The sequence below is a fragment of the Carassius auratus genome, chromosome 24 (assembly GCF_003368295.1).
Source record: "Carassius auratus strain Wakin chromosome 24, ASM336829v1, whole genome shotgun sequence".
Lineage (NCBI taxonomy): Eukaryota > Metazoa > Chordata > Actinopteri > Cypriniformes > Cyprinidae > Carassius > Carassius auratus.
The window spans coordinates 488939-505505 of NC_039266.1; the positions used below are offsets into that span (position 1 = coordinate 488939).

General features: G+C 36.3%; 2 protein-coding genes across 2 annotated transcripts; one reads left to right on the plus strand and one right to left on the minus strand.

Moving 5' to 3' along the window:
* The first annotated feature begins 412 nt into the window (after positions 1–412).
* ccdc191 (coiled-coil domain containing 191) lies at positions 413–10769 on the plus strand. Its single transcript, XM_026200477.1, has 16 exons — positions 413–752; positions 1186–1224; positions 1539–1668; positions 1756–1893; positions 2054–2456; positions 3093–3237; positions 3821–4011; positions 4209–4452; positions 4519–4958; positions 5699–5790; positions 6674–6756; positions 6832–6933; positions 8359–8502; positions 9074–9226; positions 10219–10373; positions 10520–10769. The coding sequence occupies exons 1-16, from the start codon at positions 678–680 to the stop codon at positions 10689–10691; spliced, it is 2706 nt and encodes a 901-aa protein (XP_026056262.1). The 5' UTR covers positions 413–677; the 3' UTR covers positions 10692–10769.
* A 564-nt stretch (positions 10770–11333) lies between these two features.
* On the minus strand, positions 11334–16375 carry zdhhc23b (zDHHC palmitoyltransferase 23b). The gene is made up of 5 exons (XM_026200478.1): positions 16050–16375; positions 15191–15373; positions 14434–15114; positions 13231–13398; positions 11334–12163 (listed from the first exon to the last, which is right to left on the minus strand). Exons 2-5 carry the CDS (start codon positions 15325–15327, stop codon positions 11890–11892), a joined length of 1260 nt encoding a protein of 419 aa, XP_026056263.1. The 5' UTR covers positions 15328–15373; positions 16050–16375; the 3' UTR covers positions 11334–11889.
* Positions 16376–16567: the final 192 nt, after the last annotated feature.

The window sequence follows — 16567 nt, forward strand, 5'->3', positions numbered from 1 at the left end:
AACATGAGATCAGTGAAAAAATGGACAATATGTAACGTAAAAAGCCAACAGCAACCCGTGTTTATAAAACTTAACGTTATCCTGAAATACGTTTTTAAAATAACGGTAATTGAACACTAATCCTCAAATATTACCCGATTTGATATTTTAAAAACAACATCGCTGTAACTACATACTCATGCTACATACATATGTCAGTGTGTTGTATAAACATATAAAATAAATGCATTTATTGATTCCTTATTACCAGAAATCGCAGTTCTGTCACTCTACTCTTATCAGTTTGAATGGCCGCCAACGCACTTCCTGGAACTATTTGAAGTCTACACGAATCACGTGACAACCAAACATTTCGAACTTCCGTTGTCGCAACTCTCTCTCTATATGGCTCTGGGTGTAACAACCATGTCTATGGTAACAGCTGTCTCCATGGTTTCAGAATAGACGCTTCAGCTCTCGTCAGTTCTTGTTGGGATATGTAGTTCTTTTTAGGCGCCAACTCATGCTACGTCACTTTTCGTAAACTACAAATCCCACAATTCCAGTGCTTGTTGAAATGTTTCTCACAAAATTTTGTATAACCTGTAAATTGCTGCTACATACACTTTGCGAACATGTGAAAATATATTATATTAGTTTGCAATCCAAATTAATGTCCATGTAGCCTACTATCGACCATGTCATATCCCATGCACAAACCGGATCTTTTTCGTTGGAAAACGACAAAGACTAAAACTCCAGGCAGTAATAAGGCAAGTAAAGTTTTCTTACTCAGTTCTTCAAAGCTTTAGCTTCGGAATAGTGCTTTTCTTCGTTTCCTTTTTCACAATATTCAGCCAGAGGTATTAATCTTAATAAATGTCACACTCAGGTTATCTTTGGTCATGCACATTGGTTATTAATAAATAGATTTGTGGCTCAGCAGAAGGATTTAACTCAAATGTGCAATGAAAACCCTTTCAAAAGAGCCAGTTCAAGGTAACACGGGATATTTATCCAGGGATTATATGTGTGAGGCCAGTGTGACTAAATATTCATATCAGTTTATGTCAAGTTCAGACATTAGAAAGGTTGCAAAGCTCTTGGTTTAACACAATGATCAGCCGGTAATACATCTAAAAGTCTCAATCTAACGTACTTGAATTAAAACAGTGAACAAAGCTGAATTCATATCTCATATTGCAGGTGCAGTTGAATGAGAATGACATAAAGCAGTGGGTGAAGGCAAGTACATTTCAATCTGAATTCATGTCATTCATGTCAAAATTAATGCATTTGTATGCCATTGCTCGTGAAAAAGAAGTGCGCTTAGTTGTGTTCAATGTGCACTTGTAGTGTACGTGCAAAAATATATAAAAACACTTGCTTGACTGTTTCTTAACACACAGAAGTACACTTTTTAAAAGTGCATTCCATAATAATTTATTATTTATTAATTGCAGTGACCATTCCAAGTGTTCGAAATGTGTGTGTGTTTTTACAAGGGATGCATGGTCTGTGTTTACATATGTCATTTTGTTTCTGTTCATTCTTCTAAGAGGGTGGAGAAAGCTTCAGAATTTGCTGTAGCCGAGGTGTTTTCCATCAAGAAACCATGTGGTGCTAAAAACAGTATGGCGCTGCAGACTGCAGAGCAGCTTCAGGATCATGATGATTCGTACAGTGAAGGTACTCCTAAACAAATTAATATTCAGCACTTAATGTATGTGCAGGTTTTTGTAATCAGTATCCCACAGTTCCACTTGTAATCCACAGCTCAGTCCATTCTAAGTGAATGGATGAACCAGAAGTTACGTCTGGAGCTTGAAATGGGCGATGACGAGGAGGAAGAAAAGATGGAAGAGTCCAAACAACTTGTTAAAACCACACAATCCAGCTATAATAACTTTGATGGTACAAAGGAAACACATTTAATATTTATATTTTATTTAAACTTCATTTCAGTTACCAAAAAACATTTTTCATTGGTAATAATAATTTATTACTTTTTAATTAGTTTTAGTTAACATTAACAAAACTGATCTAATCCAGAGTTTGTCTTTTTTTTTATTAGACATGTACTTTCACCTAGCACAGGAAGAGGAGAACTCTGCAGTGCACAATTTCCTCCAGGACCTGATGGAAACCAAGGTTTTGGACATGGGGATAGTGGAGGACCTTAAAGTAGATTCTAATCAGAATAAGAAGAGATGGAGGGACCCTAGTATTACCATGGAGGTGCGTCACAAGCAGGTAAAGGAGAACCGCATGCGCAGAGACGCTGAACGTGACAAACTGCAAAAAGAAAAGGAAGCGCTAAGAGAGGTGCGAGAGGAGGCATGGCAACTGGAAAAGGAGAAGCAGCGAAAGAAGAGGCAGGAGGCACGCAGACAGGAAGAACTGATCCAGCAGGAGATGATTCGCCTACGCAGAGAGATGGAGGAGAAGAAGAGTGTGGAGCAGCTTGCACGAAACATGTACAACAACCACAAGTATTTGGGCACTCTAGCCACAATTAAAAATGTATGAATGTCAAAATAAAATGAAAAAATGATGCTGAACCTTTTTTCACAACTAACTTCTCTTGGCATCTTTACTGCTCACAAGGTGATTTTTAGTTAATGTATGAAGTCCGTTTGGGGAACGGACTTCATACATTAACTAAAAATCACCATGTTAGTGTTCATAGACAAACCTGATCAAAGGACCATGGGACTGTGGGACACAAACATCCCACTATATCCACTGCAGTTGTACTATAAGATATGCATGAGTACTTACTTAACTTTGTGTTTTCCTCATCTGCAGTTTTAGGACAAGTCCATTGGTGAAAAGTGGCCTATTTAGAAGGATCTGGTCAAACATTTAATGAGAATTTGTTTTTTGCATAATGTTTTTCCTTGAATAGCGCATTTGTCCTTTTATTAAAAAAATTATAACAAATGTCACTTGGTTTGATATTTTCTTATTCAATGCAGTCACATTAATACATATTTAAATGTGGTTTAAGTGTCCAGATACTTAGGGCAATTATGTCATTTTCTCATTTAAATAGCATTCAGATTTTTGAAGAGATGATTGCGTGACATTTTTTTAATTTCAATCTTGAACAGGGAGAGGGAACGGCTTTCGAAACAAAGGGTCACTGAAAACACTCTCATTCCAAAACATCATAATTCCACACAGAAGAAACAGAACAAAGACCTTCAACTGAAGCTGAAGAAGCTGGAAGCCAAAGTTCACCTTCTCAATTTGCAGGTTAGAAGACATTACAGTTGAATCATATTGTATGCGTATAATAATAATAAATAAAAAAATAATGAAATCAGCATAAATTAAGTCAGTAAAATGAATACTATGATATACACTCACAGATTACTAATGTTACAATTTATATATAATTTAAATATATTTAGATATAAAAATACAGTATTAATATTACAGTAAGAAACTAACACACTTATTCAGCAAGCATGCATTTAAATGATCAGGAGTGTCATTAAAGACATTTAAAATGCTACAAAATGTAATAAAAACATGTTTAATAAATATATATTTTTTTTAAATCTCTGTCCATCAAAGAATCCTGAAAGATGTCACGTTTTCCACAAAAATACTAAGAACCACAACAGTTTTCAACATTGATAATATTAATAAAAAAATGTTACCTTATGAAATTGGCATATTAGAATTGTTTCTAAGGAACCATGTGAAGTAGAAGTGAAAGTGCAAAGTTCACCTTTCTCAGTTTGCAGGTTAGAAGACATTAGGGTTTAATTATATTTTATGTATTACATTCTAATGTTTTTTTCTAAATGGTTGCAATGCATATATGTTTTAGTGCATGCACAGGCATTTTACAGCATGGTACTCTGTGATACTGGAAAGAAGGGTGCGCATGGGGAAGGCAGCGGCGCTGTGTGATTGGAGGAGGCAACTGAAAGCGTGGCGGGCATGGCGGGCTCTCGTCTGGGCCAGAAGAGAGGAGAAAGAGGCTGAAAGAACTGAAGAGGAGCTAAGACTGGAGCACAGGCAAGAGAGTTCAATTTAAAAAAACCTGTCACTCTCAGCATAGGGCTTAAACAGCCTGATAAACATTTGAAAGAAAAGCAAAGCTGTAAACGATTAGACTAAAAGAGCATGTTAATTGCTTAATTAAAGGTTAATAAAAGGCTTTGATTCATCTTGGCTGTCAGACTGGTTTTAAGTCATATCTGTCTTTCCCACAGGCGTTGTCAGCAGGCAGTGGAGAGTGACCGCAGGAGGCTTTTGAGGCGCTGCCTCAGTGATTGGCGTGTGTGGTGTCAAGTAGAACGTCATCGCAAGGAGCTTCTCCAACAGCAAGAAGAAACCCGGAGGAAAATGGCTGCTTTGATCAATGCAGCAGCTTCTAGGAAACTAGGGGCAGAACAATCTCCACCAGTTACTAATACACCTGAAACACTCAGTCCTACAGAAAATGACAGCCATCAGGTAGGGACATATACTGTAATATTTTTTATTCTGATTAAACTATTTCACAAACTCTCTTCATTTCAGGATCAGGATGTGGCAGCAGCTCCAGAAATCAGTTTACCAACTGCACAAGCCACTAGCAAGCCTGGCCGTTCAGAGGCCCCGCCCACTCAGGCCTGGCAGGTGACACGTCGTCATGCTGCTCTCTCATTGGCTGAGTTACAACAGGCCCGTCAGGGGCAACAGCATCAGACCTCCCGAAGCGGAAATGCAGAGCTTAGAAGTGGACAGTTCAAACACCGGCATGCGGCGCTGCAGCAAACCGTAGCTGAGCAGAGGCGTCTCCTGAAAGAGCAGCAGGAGCAGATTCGGCATCTGCAAGAGAGACAGAACATTCTGGAACTGAGGCATGAGGAAGAGAAAACAGCACTGTTAGCAACAGGTCCTCCTGGAGCTACAAATACATGCTGTCCACCTAAACCCAACACAGAGACTCCAAAAGAAACTACAGAAAAACCCTCAAGGTACTACCCATGTACTCCCATATTTGTAAGGCATATGTATGGGATTTATTTCACACCAAAATCAGAAGAATATATATACAGTGTAAAACAGTAATGAAAATGTTTTTAAATATTTTCATTGATTAAATAATAATTTTTTTTTTTAAATCAGCATACATTTAGTAAAATAAATACTACTATGATGTGCATTTACAGTTTTACAAATGTTAAAATGTATATATAACTCAAATATATTAATATACAAAATTATACAATTTTAATATTTAATATTTTAATATTGATATTACAGTAAGAGGTTAAATTGATCAAAAGTGACAGTAAAGATGTTTTAAGAAAAAAAAATATTTGTTCATCAAAGAATCATGAAAATGTGTAACATTTTCCACAAAAATATTAAGCACCACAGCCATTTTCAACATTGATAAAAATAATTCTTATTAAATTGTATTTATTTTTATTTATTATTCTGATGAGAATAATATTTTTGTGCATAACAGTAGGCTGCTATTTAACTATTTATATGTGCACAAGTTGCATTAAAATAATGTCATAATGCAAAAAATATTAAAGTAGGTATCATTTTCTTCTTTTTTTGTGGAACAAATCTTTACAGTTTCTTCACATGAAGAGAACAGAATGCATATAAGAAATCACCTCAGGCACCAGACTGGATGAGAATGTAATACTGGCTTGTTTCATGTACAGTTTCACAAAGATATTCATTCTCCTTCCAATCCCAGAACAAAGAGTGCCTTGGGGGAAAACGCCAGCAGCCACACCAACCAAACAGCATCTCAGCAGCGTGCAGCTCTTCCCCATCCTGCAGTCCAAGGTCAGTCATACACATACAATCCAGCAGTTGGAAAACTGTCACTATGGTGGTTCCACGCATAGAAAATCAATTTCATGGCTATGCCCTAGTTTTAAATCCTCTGATACTAAATGCATTGAATACAGATGCACGTAATCCCTATACACTCATAATTCAGTTGTGCATCTCTATGTAAACCATGAAGAATACCAAAACCTCACAATAGCTCCTCCACGCATTAAAACCTAGAGCTTCATTGTTATTGAATGCATAGTCATATTTGTTCAGTGATCAACGGGATCTGAGGGAGGTTTTGTACCTCAGCCCCCATGTGTCAACATCCTGCTCTGTTAAAGGCCCTGTCGATTTCTCAGTGAGATCCACTTTTTTTGATATTATCATTCAATCTGTCCTGGCCTTGGCAATAACTAATTAGAGTTTTCTCACAATAAAAAACTGACTAGCCAGTGTCCTGCTCAGATCTGATCCAAATGTTTCCTCAGCAAATGCAAGCTCAAGTTTCGCAAACACAACCAGTCATACATGGTGATTGTGTAATCAAGTGTTTTTCCACCTCCTACACTCGAATTAAATACTTAAATACCTTTATTAAAAAGTCTACTTTTATTAAATATCTTTTATATATATCTCGTGCTGTTGAACCTAACATTGGGCAGCCTTTCAGAACTGATTCACACTGTACATGACAATGAGATGTTTCAGTAAAAAAAGTTGTAGTAGTACGGGATGGCGCCTTGAATACAAATGCAAGCAACACATACAAACTTGTACCAAAGAATCATAAGATCAGAACTTCACAGTGACCCTGTAATCTGGCCCTTTATTGATGTCTTGGTCCCCTGCCAACTCTGTCTGTCACTTTCCTTTTTTATGTTTCATTCAGCCATGGAGGAACGAGCACGGCAGCGTGCCGAGCGCAGGAGAGAGACAGAGGAACGGAGGAGACAGAAGCAGGAGGAGAAACTGGTAAGACTGGCCTCTCTTCAAGCACAGAAATGTGTGAATGTGATGAAACAAACCTCACCGAGTTTTGTTCTGTAGGCTCAAATGAAGGCAGCTGAGGAGGAAAAACTCAGATCTGAGGAAGAGGAGAAACTAAAGGAGATAGAGAGGAAGAAGGAAGAGAAGAGACAGCAAAGAAAGGTGTGTCTAGTCAAACACATTATCATGGGTTTTATATAATTGGATTACCGTATGTTCATTTTAATTGTTTATGTTATGGATGTGAGAGCTAGTTATGGTAGCTGTTATGGAGAAGTAGGTGTTATGGTGATTTTTCAGCTTTTTGAATGAGGAAACAGGTGGAGATAATCCCAAGCCTATCTGGTTTTATTCAAGTTTAAACATGACTGAATCAATCTAAATACATTAAAATCTGGCAGAAATTATGGAAGCCCATGGTAATTGTGACTTTTTATCTCAAAATTCTCACTTTATTCTTGCTGTTCTGAGTTTATATCTCACAATTCAGACTTCTGTGAGATATGAATTTGCAATTCTGAAGAAGAAAAGTCTGATATGTGAGAAAAAGTCACAATTACCATTTTTCATTCCATGAGAGAAACAAATAACAGAATTGCAAGAAAAGCCAGACTTGCTGTTGCAGTTCTGTTTTTATCTCACAATTGGGACTTTATTTCTGACAGTGCTGAGAAAAAAAGGTCAACATTGTGAGAAACAAACTCTGTGGGCCCTATTTTAACGATCAAAATGGAATGGGTGTTTTTTGGGCGTAACGTGCAATAAACCAATCAGAGTCCCTTTAAGAGCCAGTTGTGCTCATGCCATGACGGATTTACTATTTACACGGCGAATTTGGCAAATGCAAAAAAAAAGAACGTGTCACCGAGATGAAATGGAGCTGCTTGTGTGCGAGCAAATAGATTAGCAAATAGCCTAGTTCTGATACATGTGATGACTATCCATTATGACATGTATGCATATATATATATATATATATATATATATATATATATATATATATATATATATATATATATATATATCCTACAAAATATAATGCATTGCAATCCTTGCATTTTTAATATTTGGCATGTTTGTGTGCTGCTGTGCATCCCTGTGTTTTTAATAAGCAGCATGTAAATGCGTTGCGGACCCGCCTCACTAACATGCTCTTTAAAAAACAAAGAAAAAACATTGAGCCAGACTTTAGACCAGGTTTGAGTTGGTCTATGGCGCAGTCTATTTTCAGCTCCTTAATGCGCCTGAACACACCTCTTTTTTTGACCAGCATGCTTGGACGAATGAGCGCAAATGCATTTGCTAATTAAACGACTACCAAACACTTGCGCCTTGCGTCGCATTGCATCGCATTGCTCCGGTTGTATGATAGGGAATTGAATTCCCTGAATTGTCGGAAACAGAATGCCCTAGGAACTGATTAGCAGTATGCTAAGAACCACTCTGAATAACTAGGCAAAAATGTAGCTCTATTTTGCATAAGCAAGTGCATCTAGAAAATACAAACTTCACATATTCATCATGTTTATGCACACAGTCTTCACTTTGTAAGTTTTAAGTAGCCTGTGTGTGTTAATGTGAACTTAGAGGGAACTTGAGAAACAGAAGAGAGCAGAACGGGAACAGGAACTGTTAAAGCAGGCGGCCCAGCACTACCTCAGGACCCTGTTACTGCGCCGAGGCCTGGCACCATGGAAAAGCCTGCTGGAGCAAAGCCATGTCAGCACACAGGTCAGCGCTACTGCAAACACACACATACACACACATGGTCTACAGTAACAATGCAGTGCTTTTCTCCTGCTTTCCAGACAAACACTCACACACTCAATTATTCATCCAAAGAGTTATGGACAATTCACACACAGATAGGAAGACCAGCTGTTGCCTTGTATTAACTCTTGGTCCATTCCCCAATTTTTAATTATGTTTACAGTATACTGTTGCGTTTCCACCTGGCTAACCACCTGTTTTCGAAAAAAATGAACAGAGAGTGGATATCTGAGATTCAGACTGAGAGGGAGAGATTGACAAGGACAGAGACACAAATAGAGAAACACAATGGCTTTGAATTCAGAATATTCATTGTTGTTTAGCTATTGATCCACATCCATGAAAGCAGAAACAGCAAGGTCCAATTAGTTCCACAACTAGCATGTGCATCTATAAAATATCTACAGTACCAGGAGAGTCATCGGGGAAAGTTTGCAATCCATAAAAGCCATGGGAATGTATGAAATGATGACGGCCTTAATTAAAGCAGTTATTTATGTTCGGGTGCTTTTGCCTTTTTGGTCTCCTCCAGAGAGCGGTGGATCATTACACAGTGGCTCTGCAGAGACGCTGCTTCTGCTCCTGGCTTCAGTCTGTGGATGAGGCCCATGCAGAGAGAGAGGCCAGCGCCAACCAGCTGTATCACCGGATCTTACTTCAGAGGGCTGTGTGTAGCTGGAAAAGGGTAAAACATCACACACACACATAGTCTGATAGGAAACTGTGAATGATTACAAAAGCTTCAGATTTTGAGACAACATCAATTCTGTAGTGAACGTCTTGTTGACTTAAAAAAAAAAAAAAAAAATTAAATTAAAAAAAATATGAATTATTCATATTTTTAATATTAATATTTAAAAAATCTTATAAAGACATTTAGACAGATTTTTAGATATTTCACCATTTTTCATTTATAAACAAATAAGTAATTGTATTGTTTATAAAAATAATTTTAATATAAATAAAAAATAAAAAACATTTCATTAAAGAATTTACATTTATATAGCCAAAAAGTCTTAAATTAATTTATAACAAATTAAATGAACATTTAGTTCATTATATTCACATTCAGTATTGTTTAGTCTTTATTTTAATATTTAATACTTTAATCTTAATATTTATTTAAAGGTCCTATCAATTTAGTATTAGTAAATATAGAGGCATATATCTTTTCATAGACATGTATCATATTGTATTGTTTATAATACATTTAATTAAAAGTTAGACATTTTAAGTTCTATAATAAAATTTGTTTTATCCGCCATTAATAAGTTTATTAGTAAATTAACTTTCCTAAATAAATTAATTAGACTTATTTATTATCTTAGTTTTTATAATTATTTTAATAAATCTGAAATAAAAAAATCTTATAAATGTAATATAAATATATTTATGTATAGACAATCTATGGACAATAATTGTATTACTTATAATAAATAATTTCAAACTATTACATTCATAGAAAGAAAAAATGTATCATTTATTATCTTTACATTTTCTAAAGAAATGATCAGTTGTGCTTTCCCACCAGTGCCTTGCTTTGTGCTTTCTTACTGGTCGAAGCAAAAAGAGCTTACCGGCAATTTATTAATCAATTAATTAATTAATTTTTTGGTTTAAAAAACTAATTTCCTTAATTATGAGCAATTGTCAATGTTTGATTTCAATACTTCCCAGTTAAAAGATCTGCGCTTTATACTGGAAGCACGAGCCGAGCGATTTCACAGGACACGGACCCAGAGGAGGGTGTTCATGGCCCTGCTGGATCACGCTACAGAGGAGCGAATCACAGCCTGGGACAATGAGCAACGGGCAGAGGAGCACAACAGCAGGTCAAGACACAGTTTTACTGCACCATAAGACCAAAGCATCCTTTCTAAACATACTAAAGATAGTAAAAGAAATGTATGGGATATAAAGAATTTTTAGTATTTAGAAAAATGAAAATGTTTTTGACTTGGTTCTCTGGGCTTTGTAGGAGAGCGGTCAAGAGGTGTTTTGCTGTCTGGAGGCGACTTCCTGTTGTCTTGCGAGAAGAGAAGGAAAGAGAAGCACGCAGAGAGCAGCTCAGACGTAAAGTGGCAGAGATTTTGCCCGACTTCCGCTCCTCCCCTATGGACTCCCTGTGGCGCTCCGTAAATCCTCTTTAACGGCACACACACAGGCTTTACATGACATCATCAAATGACATTGAAATCATCTGCAGCTTGATGAGCCACCGTGTTTAATCATTTTACGCTTGTTTATTTTTCCATGCTACAGTTTAATTGAACAACTTGTAGAATGAAATGCATTACATTTATAAAGCCGTCTCACATGAGACAAATAAACTTCCGATTCTGAAGTGCTTCGTTGCTGTTTCTTTAGAAGGCATTTAATGAAAGGAAAACAACTTTGAATAAAAAATGCAGCGATAATTCATGCACATCAAAATGTAGCTGGATGGTACACACAACAGATTTGTCCCCAGTGGAAGCAAATGAAAAGAAAATACACACATAGGCACAAAGACGTCAAATAACAAACATGAAGTTCAACATAAAAGATCCATACTGAGATGACAGTTTTAAAGCTGTGTGCTGTCTGGATAAAGATGCAGTGTTGAATCCCTTCCAATGTCCCAAAAAGGCACTAAATAAGGCTTGATCGTGAATGTGCATACACATTTAAGACACATATTGGAGTTGAGAGAACAAATATTAGACATTAAATCCAAAATTGATCCAATAAGCAGTGAAAGTAAAAAAAAAGATGCTAAAGCATAAATGCCATGTGAAGCATTTTTTTTTTTTATTGCCATTAAAACTGAACGAGTCTTGAGAAAAATCCTCATTTTAAAAAGAAATTTCATATGGCGCGCGTGTGTGTGTGTATATATATATATATATATAAAATGAAGTTTATATTATAAATGAAAGTTACTATTATTATTTAGAAGCATAAATTAAAATGAATAGTCAATGGAGGGAAAAATTTATTCTTAATATGAATCGAATAGGTATTTAATATTTAGTGAAACCTTTATAATATAATATGATAATAATATAATATAATCAGTTAATATAAGTTGTGCAAACACTAATTATACCTGAATAATGGTGTACTTGATGTTGAAATACACTGGTAGAAATGTAACATAGTACAATACTGCCATCTAGTGATCCACACTATTCAACTCTTGATGAGACCTTGAGCACAATATTTAAAGCCATAAAACTGACTATGGAATGGATGTTGCAGACATTAAGTAGCACAACATTATTCTACACTGTATTATATTTGAGTGATAATTCACTTTTAAGACCAGTTCAATAGTATTTCCATCAGCAGAGACTGACAGTTGTATTTCTATACCAGATCTGATGGTTTATGGTTCGATGTCTCTGAATCCTTGCTCATGGTCATGAATTCAATCCAGTTAGTACAGAAGCCTCGTGAGTAAACGCCGGTATCAATGATCAGGCCCCAGAGAAGGCTGCGAGCGGTTTTCTCTCTCAGAGCCAGACGCGCCTCTCGTTCGGTCACATTGAAGCTGACGTTGATAAGCTGTAAGAACAGCAGGTGCAGCAAACCTCCCGTCACAATACTGCTGTACCAGGCACAGGTGAAACACAGAGCAGAGCTGATGAACAGAAAAATGGGTCATTAATTAGCATGTTATCATTTTAATACTCTAAACAATATAAATGCTGTTATGAACAGCCATATTGAAGCTGTGAGAACCTGAGTAAACTTAAAACTAATGTTTTTGTTGTTGTTGTTGTTGTTAATAGAGATAAACATGAAATAAAAATAAACATGAAAAACTTAAATGAAAATTAGAAATGTTGCCTTAGTAACTAACATAAAATAATGAATTTGTAATTATTAATTAAAATAAATTTAAAAAGAAGTAAAACTGGAAAAATTATAACAAAAAGACTAATAAAAAGCAAATTTACTCAAATAAAACTTAATATAAAAACAAAACTAATATATATATATATATATAGTGATGTCAATCGATTAATGAAATCCAAAATGAGTTTTTGTTTACATGTGTGTCCTGTGTATATTTATTATGTATATATAAATACAAACACATACATGTATATATTTAATTATAAAATGTATATATATTTAATATATTTACATATAAAATAAGAATATTAATAAATAAATTAATAGACAAATATTTTCTAAATACACACTATGTGTGTGTATTTATATATACATAATAAATATACATAGTACACATACATAAACAAAAACTTTTATTTTGGATGTGATTAATTATTTGAAAGCACTTCTGACGGCACCCATTCACTGCACAAGTTCTATTGGTGAGCAAGTGATGTAATGCTAAATTACTCCAAATCAAACTCATATACCTCTTGAATTATAAAATTTTCAGCAAATGTTCATTAATTCCCTCAAATCAGTGCCATAAGCTTCGGGCACGACTGTGTTTGTGTGAAAAATGGCAAATGGTGTTTGAGAAAGACACATTTTTGTTCAGTTTGTTAACCCTCAACGATTCTGCAGAGTACTGATATGGTGCAAATGTAGTGAATTTGAAGCAGCAAAGTGACTTTTTCCCATGAATAAATTAATGGACTGTGAGGAACAGAGGTGGTAAAGAAAGGGTCAGAACCTACTGAATTAAATGCAAGAGAAATCATTTCTGAGTTTGTGTAGTTGGATCCACACCTGAACTGGCTGTAGACGTCAGGACAGTAGAAGAGTGCAGTCATTACATTCTGGTCGGGACACACACTTCGAAGAACCAAACTGATCCCATACAGCGATGTCAGCAGAAAGAAAACAAGTGTCAGGAGGAAACTGCGGTGATTGGCCTGCCCCACACAGCTGTTGATCCTACCACAAACCAAAATGACAAACAAGACGCCAAACTGAGACCTGGAGATCATTTTCACATATCAGTTACACAGAGCGAGAAGAAAGCAGAGGGTGAGATCACCTCGCTGTCTCAATTACACATATGTTTACATGAAGAAGAAAACATTTTACAGCTGTGCTGAACACCACAAAATCTGATTAATGCATTTTAATCCATTATGTATAATAAATGGACAAATAGAATATTCTGAGATTATTTGGATTATTTCTAACAACGAGCATACATTCAGCGCCTAGCACACTTAACCCAACTAACACAGGAATTCTGGTCATTGTGCACTGTCCATGAATTTTGATGATTGAAACTTTAGTTTCAAGGAAAGTAAAATAAGCATGCAGATGAAACTTCACTATGCATGCAGTATACTGTATATACATGTTAGACCCTAGAGACGGGTCAGTAACTAAACATCTCAAAATGCTGGTGGTGCTAATATGTGCATTGGCATAAAAAATGAAGTGCATTTGATTGACATGACAAATATTGCATAAAAATGAATCATATTTTAGCAACATTTACATTTTTGCCTTTTTGTAATTGTAAATATTCTTCTCAAAATCAATACATGATTTTCGTTATATATCATTGCATGATCCCATTACATTTTCAATATTAAGGTTATTCTATGTGTGTGTGTAAAATAATCATTAAAGTATCAGCATTATTAATTGTAACTATTTTAATTTTACTATATTAAACAGTGGCTATATTACAATCAGCATAAAGACTAAATGATTTATGCACAAATGATTTTTATGATTTTTAAGCACAAATACATGTCTTAATACTTTAAATATTATATCTTATTGTTTGTGTTTTTGCACAATTAATTATTTGTCAGAGTAATGTAAACTCGAGAAAATTTGTTTAATTTTCATAAAAATATTTCACAGTGGAAAAATGTGGGCATGAAATATGACCCATACATGTTACTGACTGGTAAAATTCACCCACATCACAATGACTGAGTAGTGCTTTTTAAATGAACCCACCAGACACAGTGGTGGTCCAGACGCAGGATGCAGACTCCACAGATCCTGCAGTGTCCCGCTCTCGGGGGCCGCACCACTCTGCATACGGCACACCAGTTCCTCCTCTGAACACCCTGCTGTGCTGACCCAGTTTCACCAGTTTGTTCGTGATTGGCTATCACCACCTGGTGCTGTGCTCCATTTAGATAGGCGGCATCTACATCAGGAGGAGGTTTGTGATAGGTCACTGTACTATGAGTGTCATTTGGACAAGGCGTGACGTAGCCCGGCCCTCTCTTAGTGATTATGAGAGAAATGACCGTAAGAGCAACACCCGCCGCCACAGCGGCCATCTGAAGATGATTCACATCACCTCGAGGAACGACTTCGGTGATGAAGAGGTAGAACATGTAGAAGAGGGAGAAGAGTGCGAGGCTGAGGAAGAATAACGTGCGTCCTTTCTTTCGGTGAGTGAAATAGTAGTACCAAAGGACCAGGATGGGCATTGCTGTTAGCACTAAAATACCCAGCAGGTAGTGCAAAGCTGCAATATGCAAAAATACAGGAAGCAGAATAAGAGGAGGGATCACGGATATATCAAATTGTCGAGCTCCAGATATCCAGGGCACCCGCAGACGATCATTGATTGTAGCTATAACCCGGGACAGAGAGTCTGGACTTTGAGGCTTCTTCGTCATCCATCTGGACAAGAAAATATTAAGTCATTCTCATAATTTACCCATAAACAAGTAGAAATCTATGAATCCAAAGTGCGCACCTGTCACAAGCCTCATCCAAATCCTCACAGTCACAGCAGCATGCTGCCATGTGACTGCGTCCGCCATGACGATCGATGTACTCACAACAGCACAGAGGATCATCCTGATCTAGTGAGCGACGGCTTCTCTTCTTCATGATGGAAACAGCTGATAGAATGAAGGTTAGAGAAGATGCTGAATTCCTGTAAGGAAACCAGATTGCATGTTTATTAGATTTATATGGGTAAACAAAAATATACACTGTATAGGTATACATTAATCTGGCATATCTTTGAATATCATGTATGTAAAGGGACAATGTCCCAGAGGATGCACTATCTGGGACAATTTCTTCCTTATGTGGTGTCTATGGTTTATTATTTGCACATGCTCGAGTCATGTTATGCTTAATGGTGTGGGAATCACTTTAAAAGAAGATTATTAATGGATCCAGCCAGGCCTGTGTATTTGATTTACTGTTTATATATAACCAAAAAGCATAAAAAGCATTTTCATGATTTGAAATCAAATATTATTTGAAAAGAAATATAAAAGCTTTAATCTTATTTTATTTCCGTGTTTTCCCGTGCATTTTATCGGTTCGTGTATTCACTTAGAATTGAACCCATGACCCAGGGTAATGCATGTTTGTATAAATAAATGAACAAATAAGTAAATAAGCTCCACATCGTAGATAGATAGATAGATAGATAGATAGATAGATAGATAGATAGATATTCCACAGGTCACGCTTGTGCTCTTCAGATGAAAGTTAAAGCAACGAGGATCTGATTGACGACACTAGGACACGCCATAAAACAAAAGTAATCACGATAATATGTAAATAAACTGAGTGAAATGTTAAATATTCATACTTACAGTACAAAACGTTCATATCACAGAAGCAGTTCCTCCTGTCATTATGAGCGTCAGCTGTCAATCTCATATTTTGTTGTGGAACATTCGAGTCTTTTTACCCATTGTAGCTGTTAGCCATTCACTCCACAGAAATTACGAAGAGTTGCCAAATAAAAACTACACAAAGCAGCCCATTACTACGAAGTTTACTACAAAGAGCACCAGGAAGTCGCGTAACAAACAGCATCAGCGCGCAGCACGCGCGTTTACCGCCCTGTGTATGTGACTGGCGGCGAATGGAAACGATCCTTAGCCCAGTCTTCTGACGTCAGCACAAAATAACCCTTTCATTTCCTCTAATTAAAAACTTTACTTGATGCTCATGGTTTGTTACAGAGAACACCGTTTCCAGATACTTCCAGAGTCTGATTATCTTACTAATTCCTATGACTAAAAAAGGAAAGAGTTAAAATAGAAAATCATTACGTATTAGCAACACAATCCTTTTTTTGCTTCTCGACAAACACAAAATGCAACAT

Coding starts and splice junctions, on each gene's coding strand:
- ccdc191 (XM_026200477.1), top strand. CDS start 678: ATGTCATATCCCATGCACAAACCGGATCTTTTTCGTTGGAAAACGACA. Junction 753..1,185: donor AAACTCCAGGCAGTAATAAG/GCAAGTAAAGTT, acceptor CTCATATTGCAG/GTGCAGTTGAATGAGAATGA. Junction 4,453..4,518: donor CAGAAAATGACAGCCATCAG/GTAGGGACATAT, acceptor TCTTCATTTCAG/GATCAGGATGTGGCAGCAGC.
- zdhhc23b (XM_026200478.1), bottom strand. CDS start 15,327: ATGAAGAAGAGAAGCCGTCGCTCACTAGATCAGGATGATCCTCTGTGC. Junction 13,399..14,433: donor CTGGACCACCACTGTGTCTG/GTGGGTTCATTT, acceptor GGTTTGTGGTAG/GATCAACAGCTGTGTGGGGC. Junction 12,164..13,230: donor GACGTCTACAGCCAGTTCAG/GTGTGGATCCAA, acceptor TCTGTTCATCAG/CTCTGCTCTGTGTTTCACCT.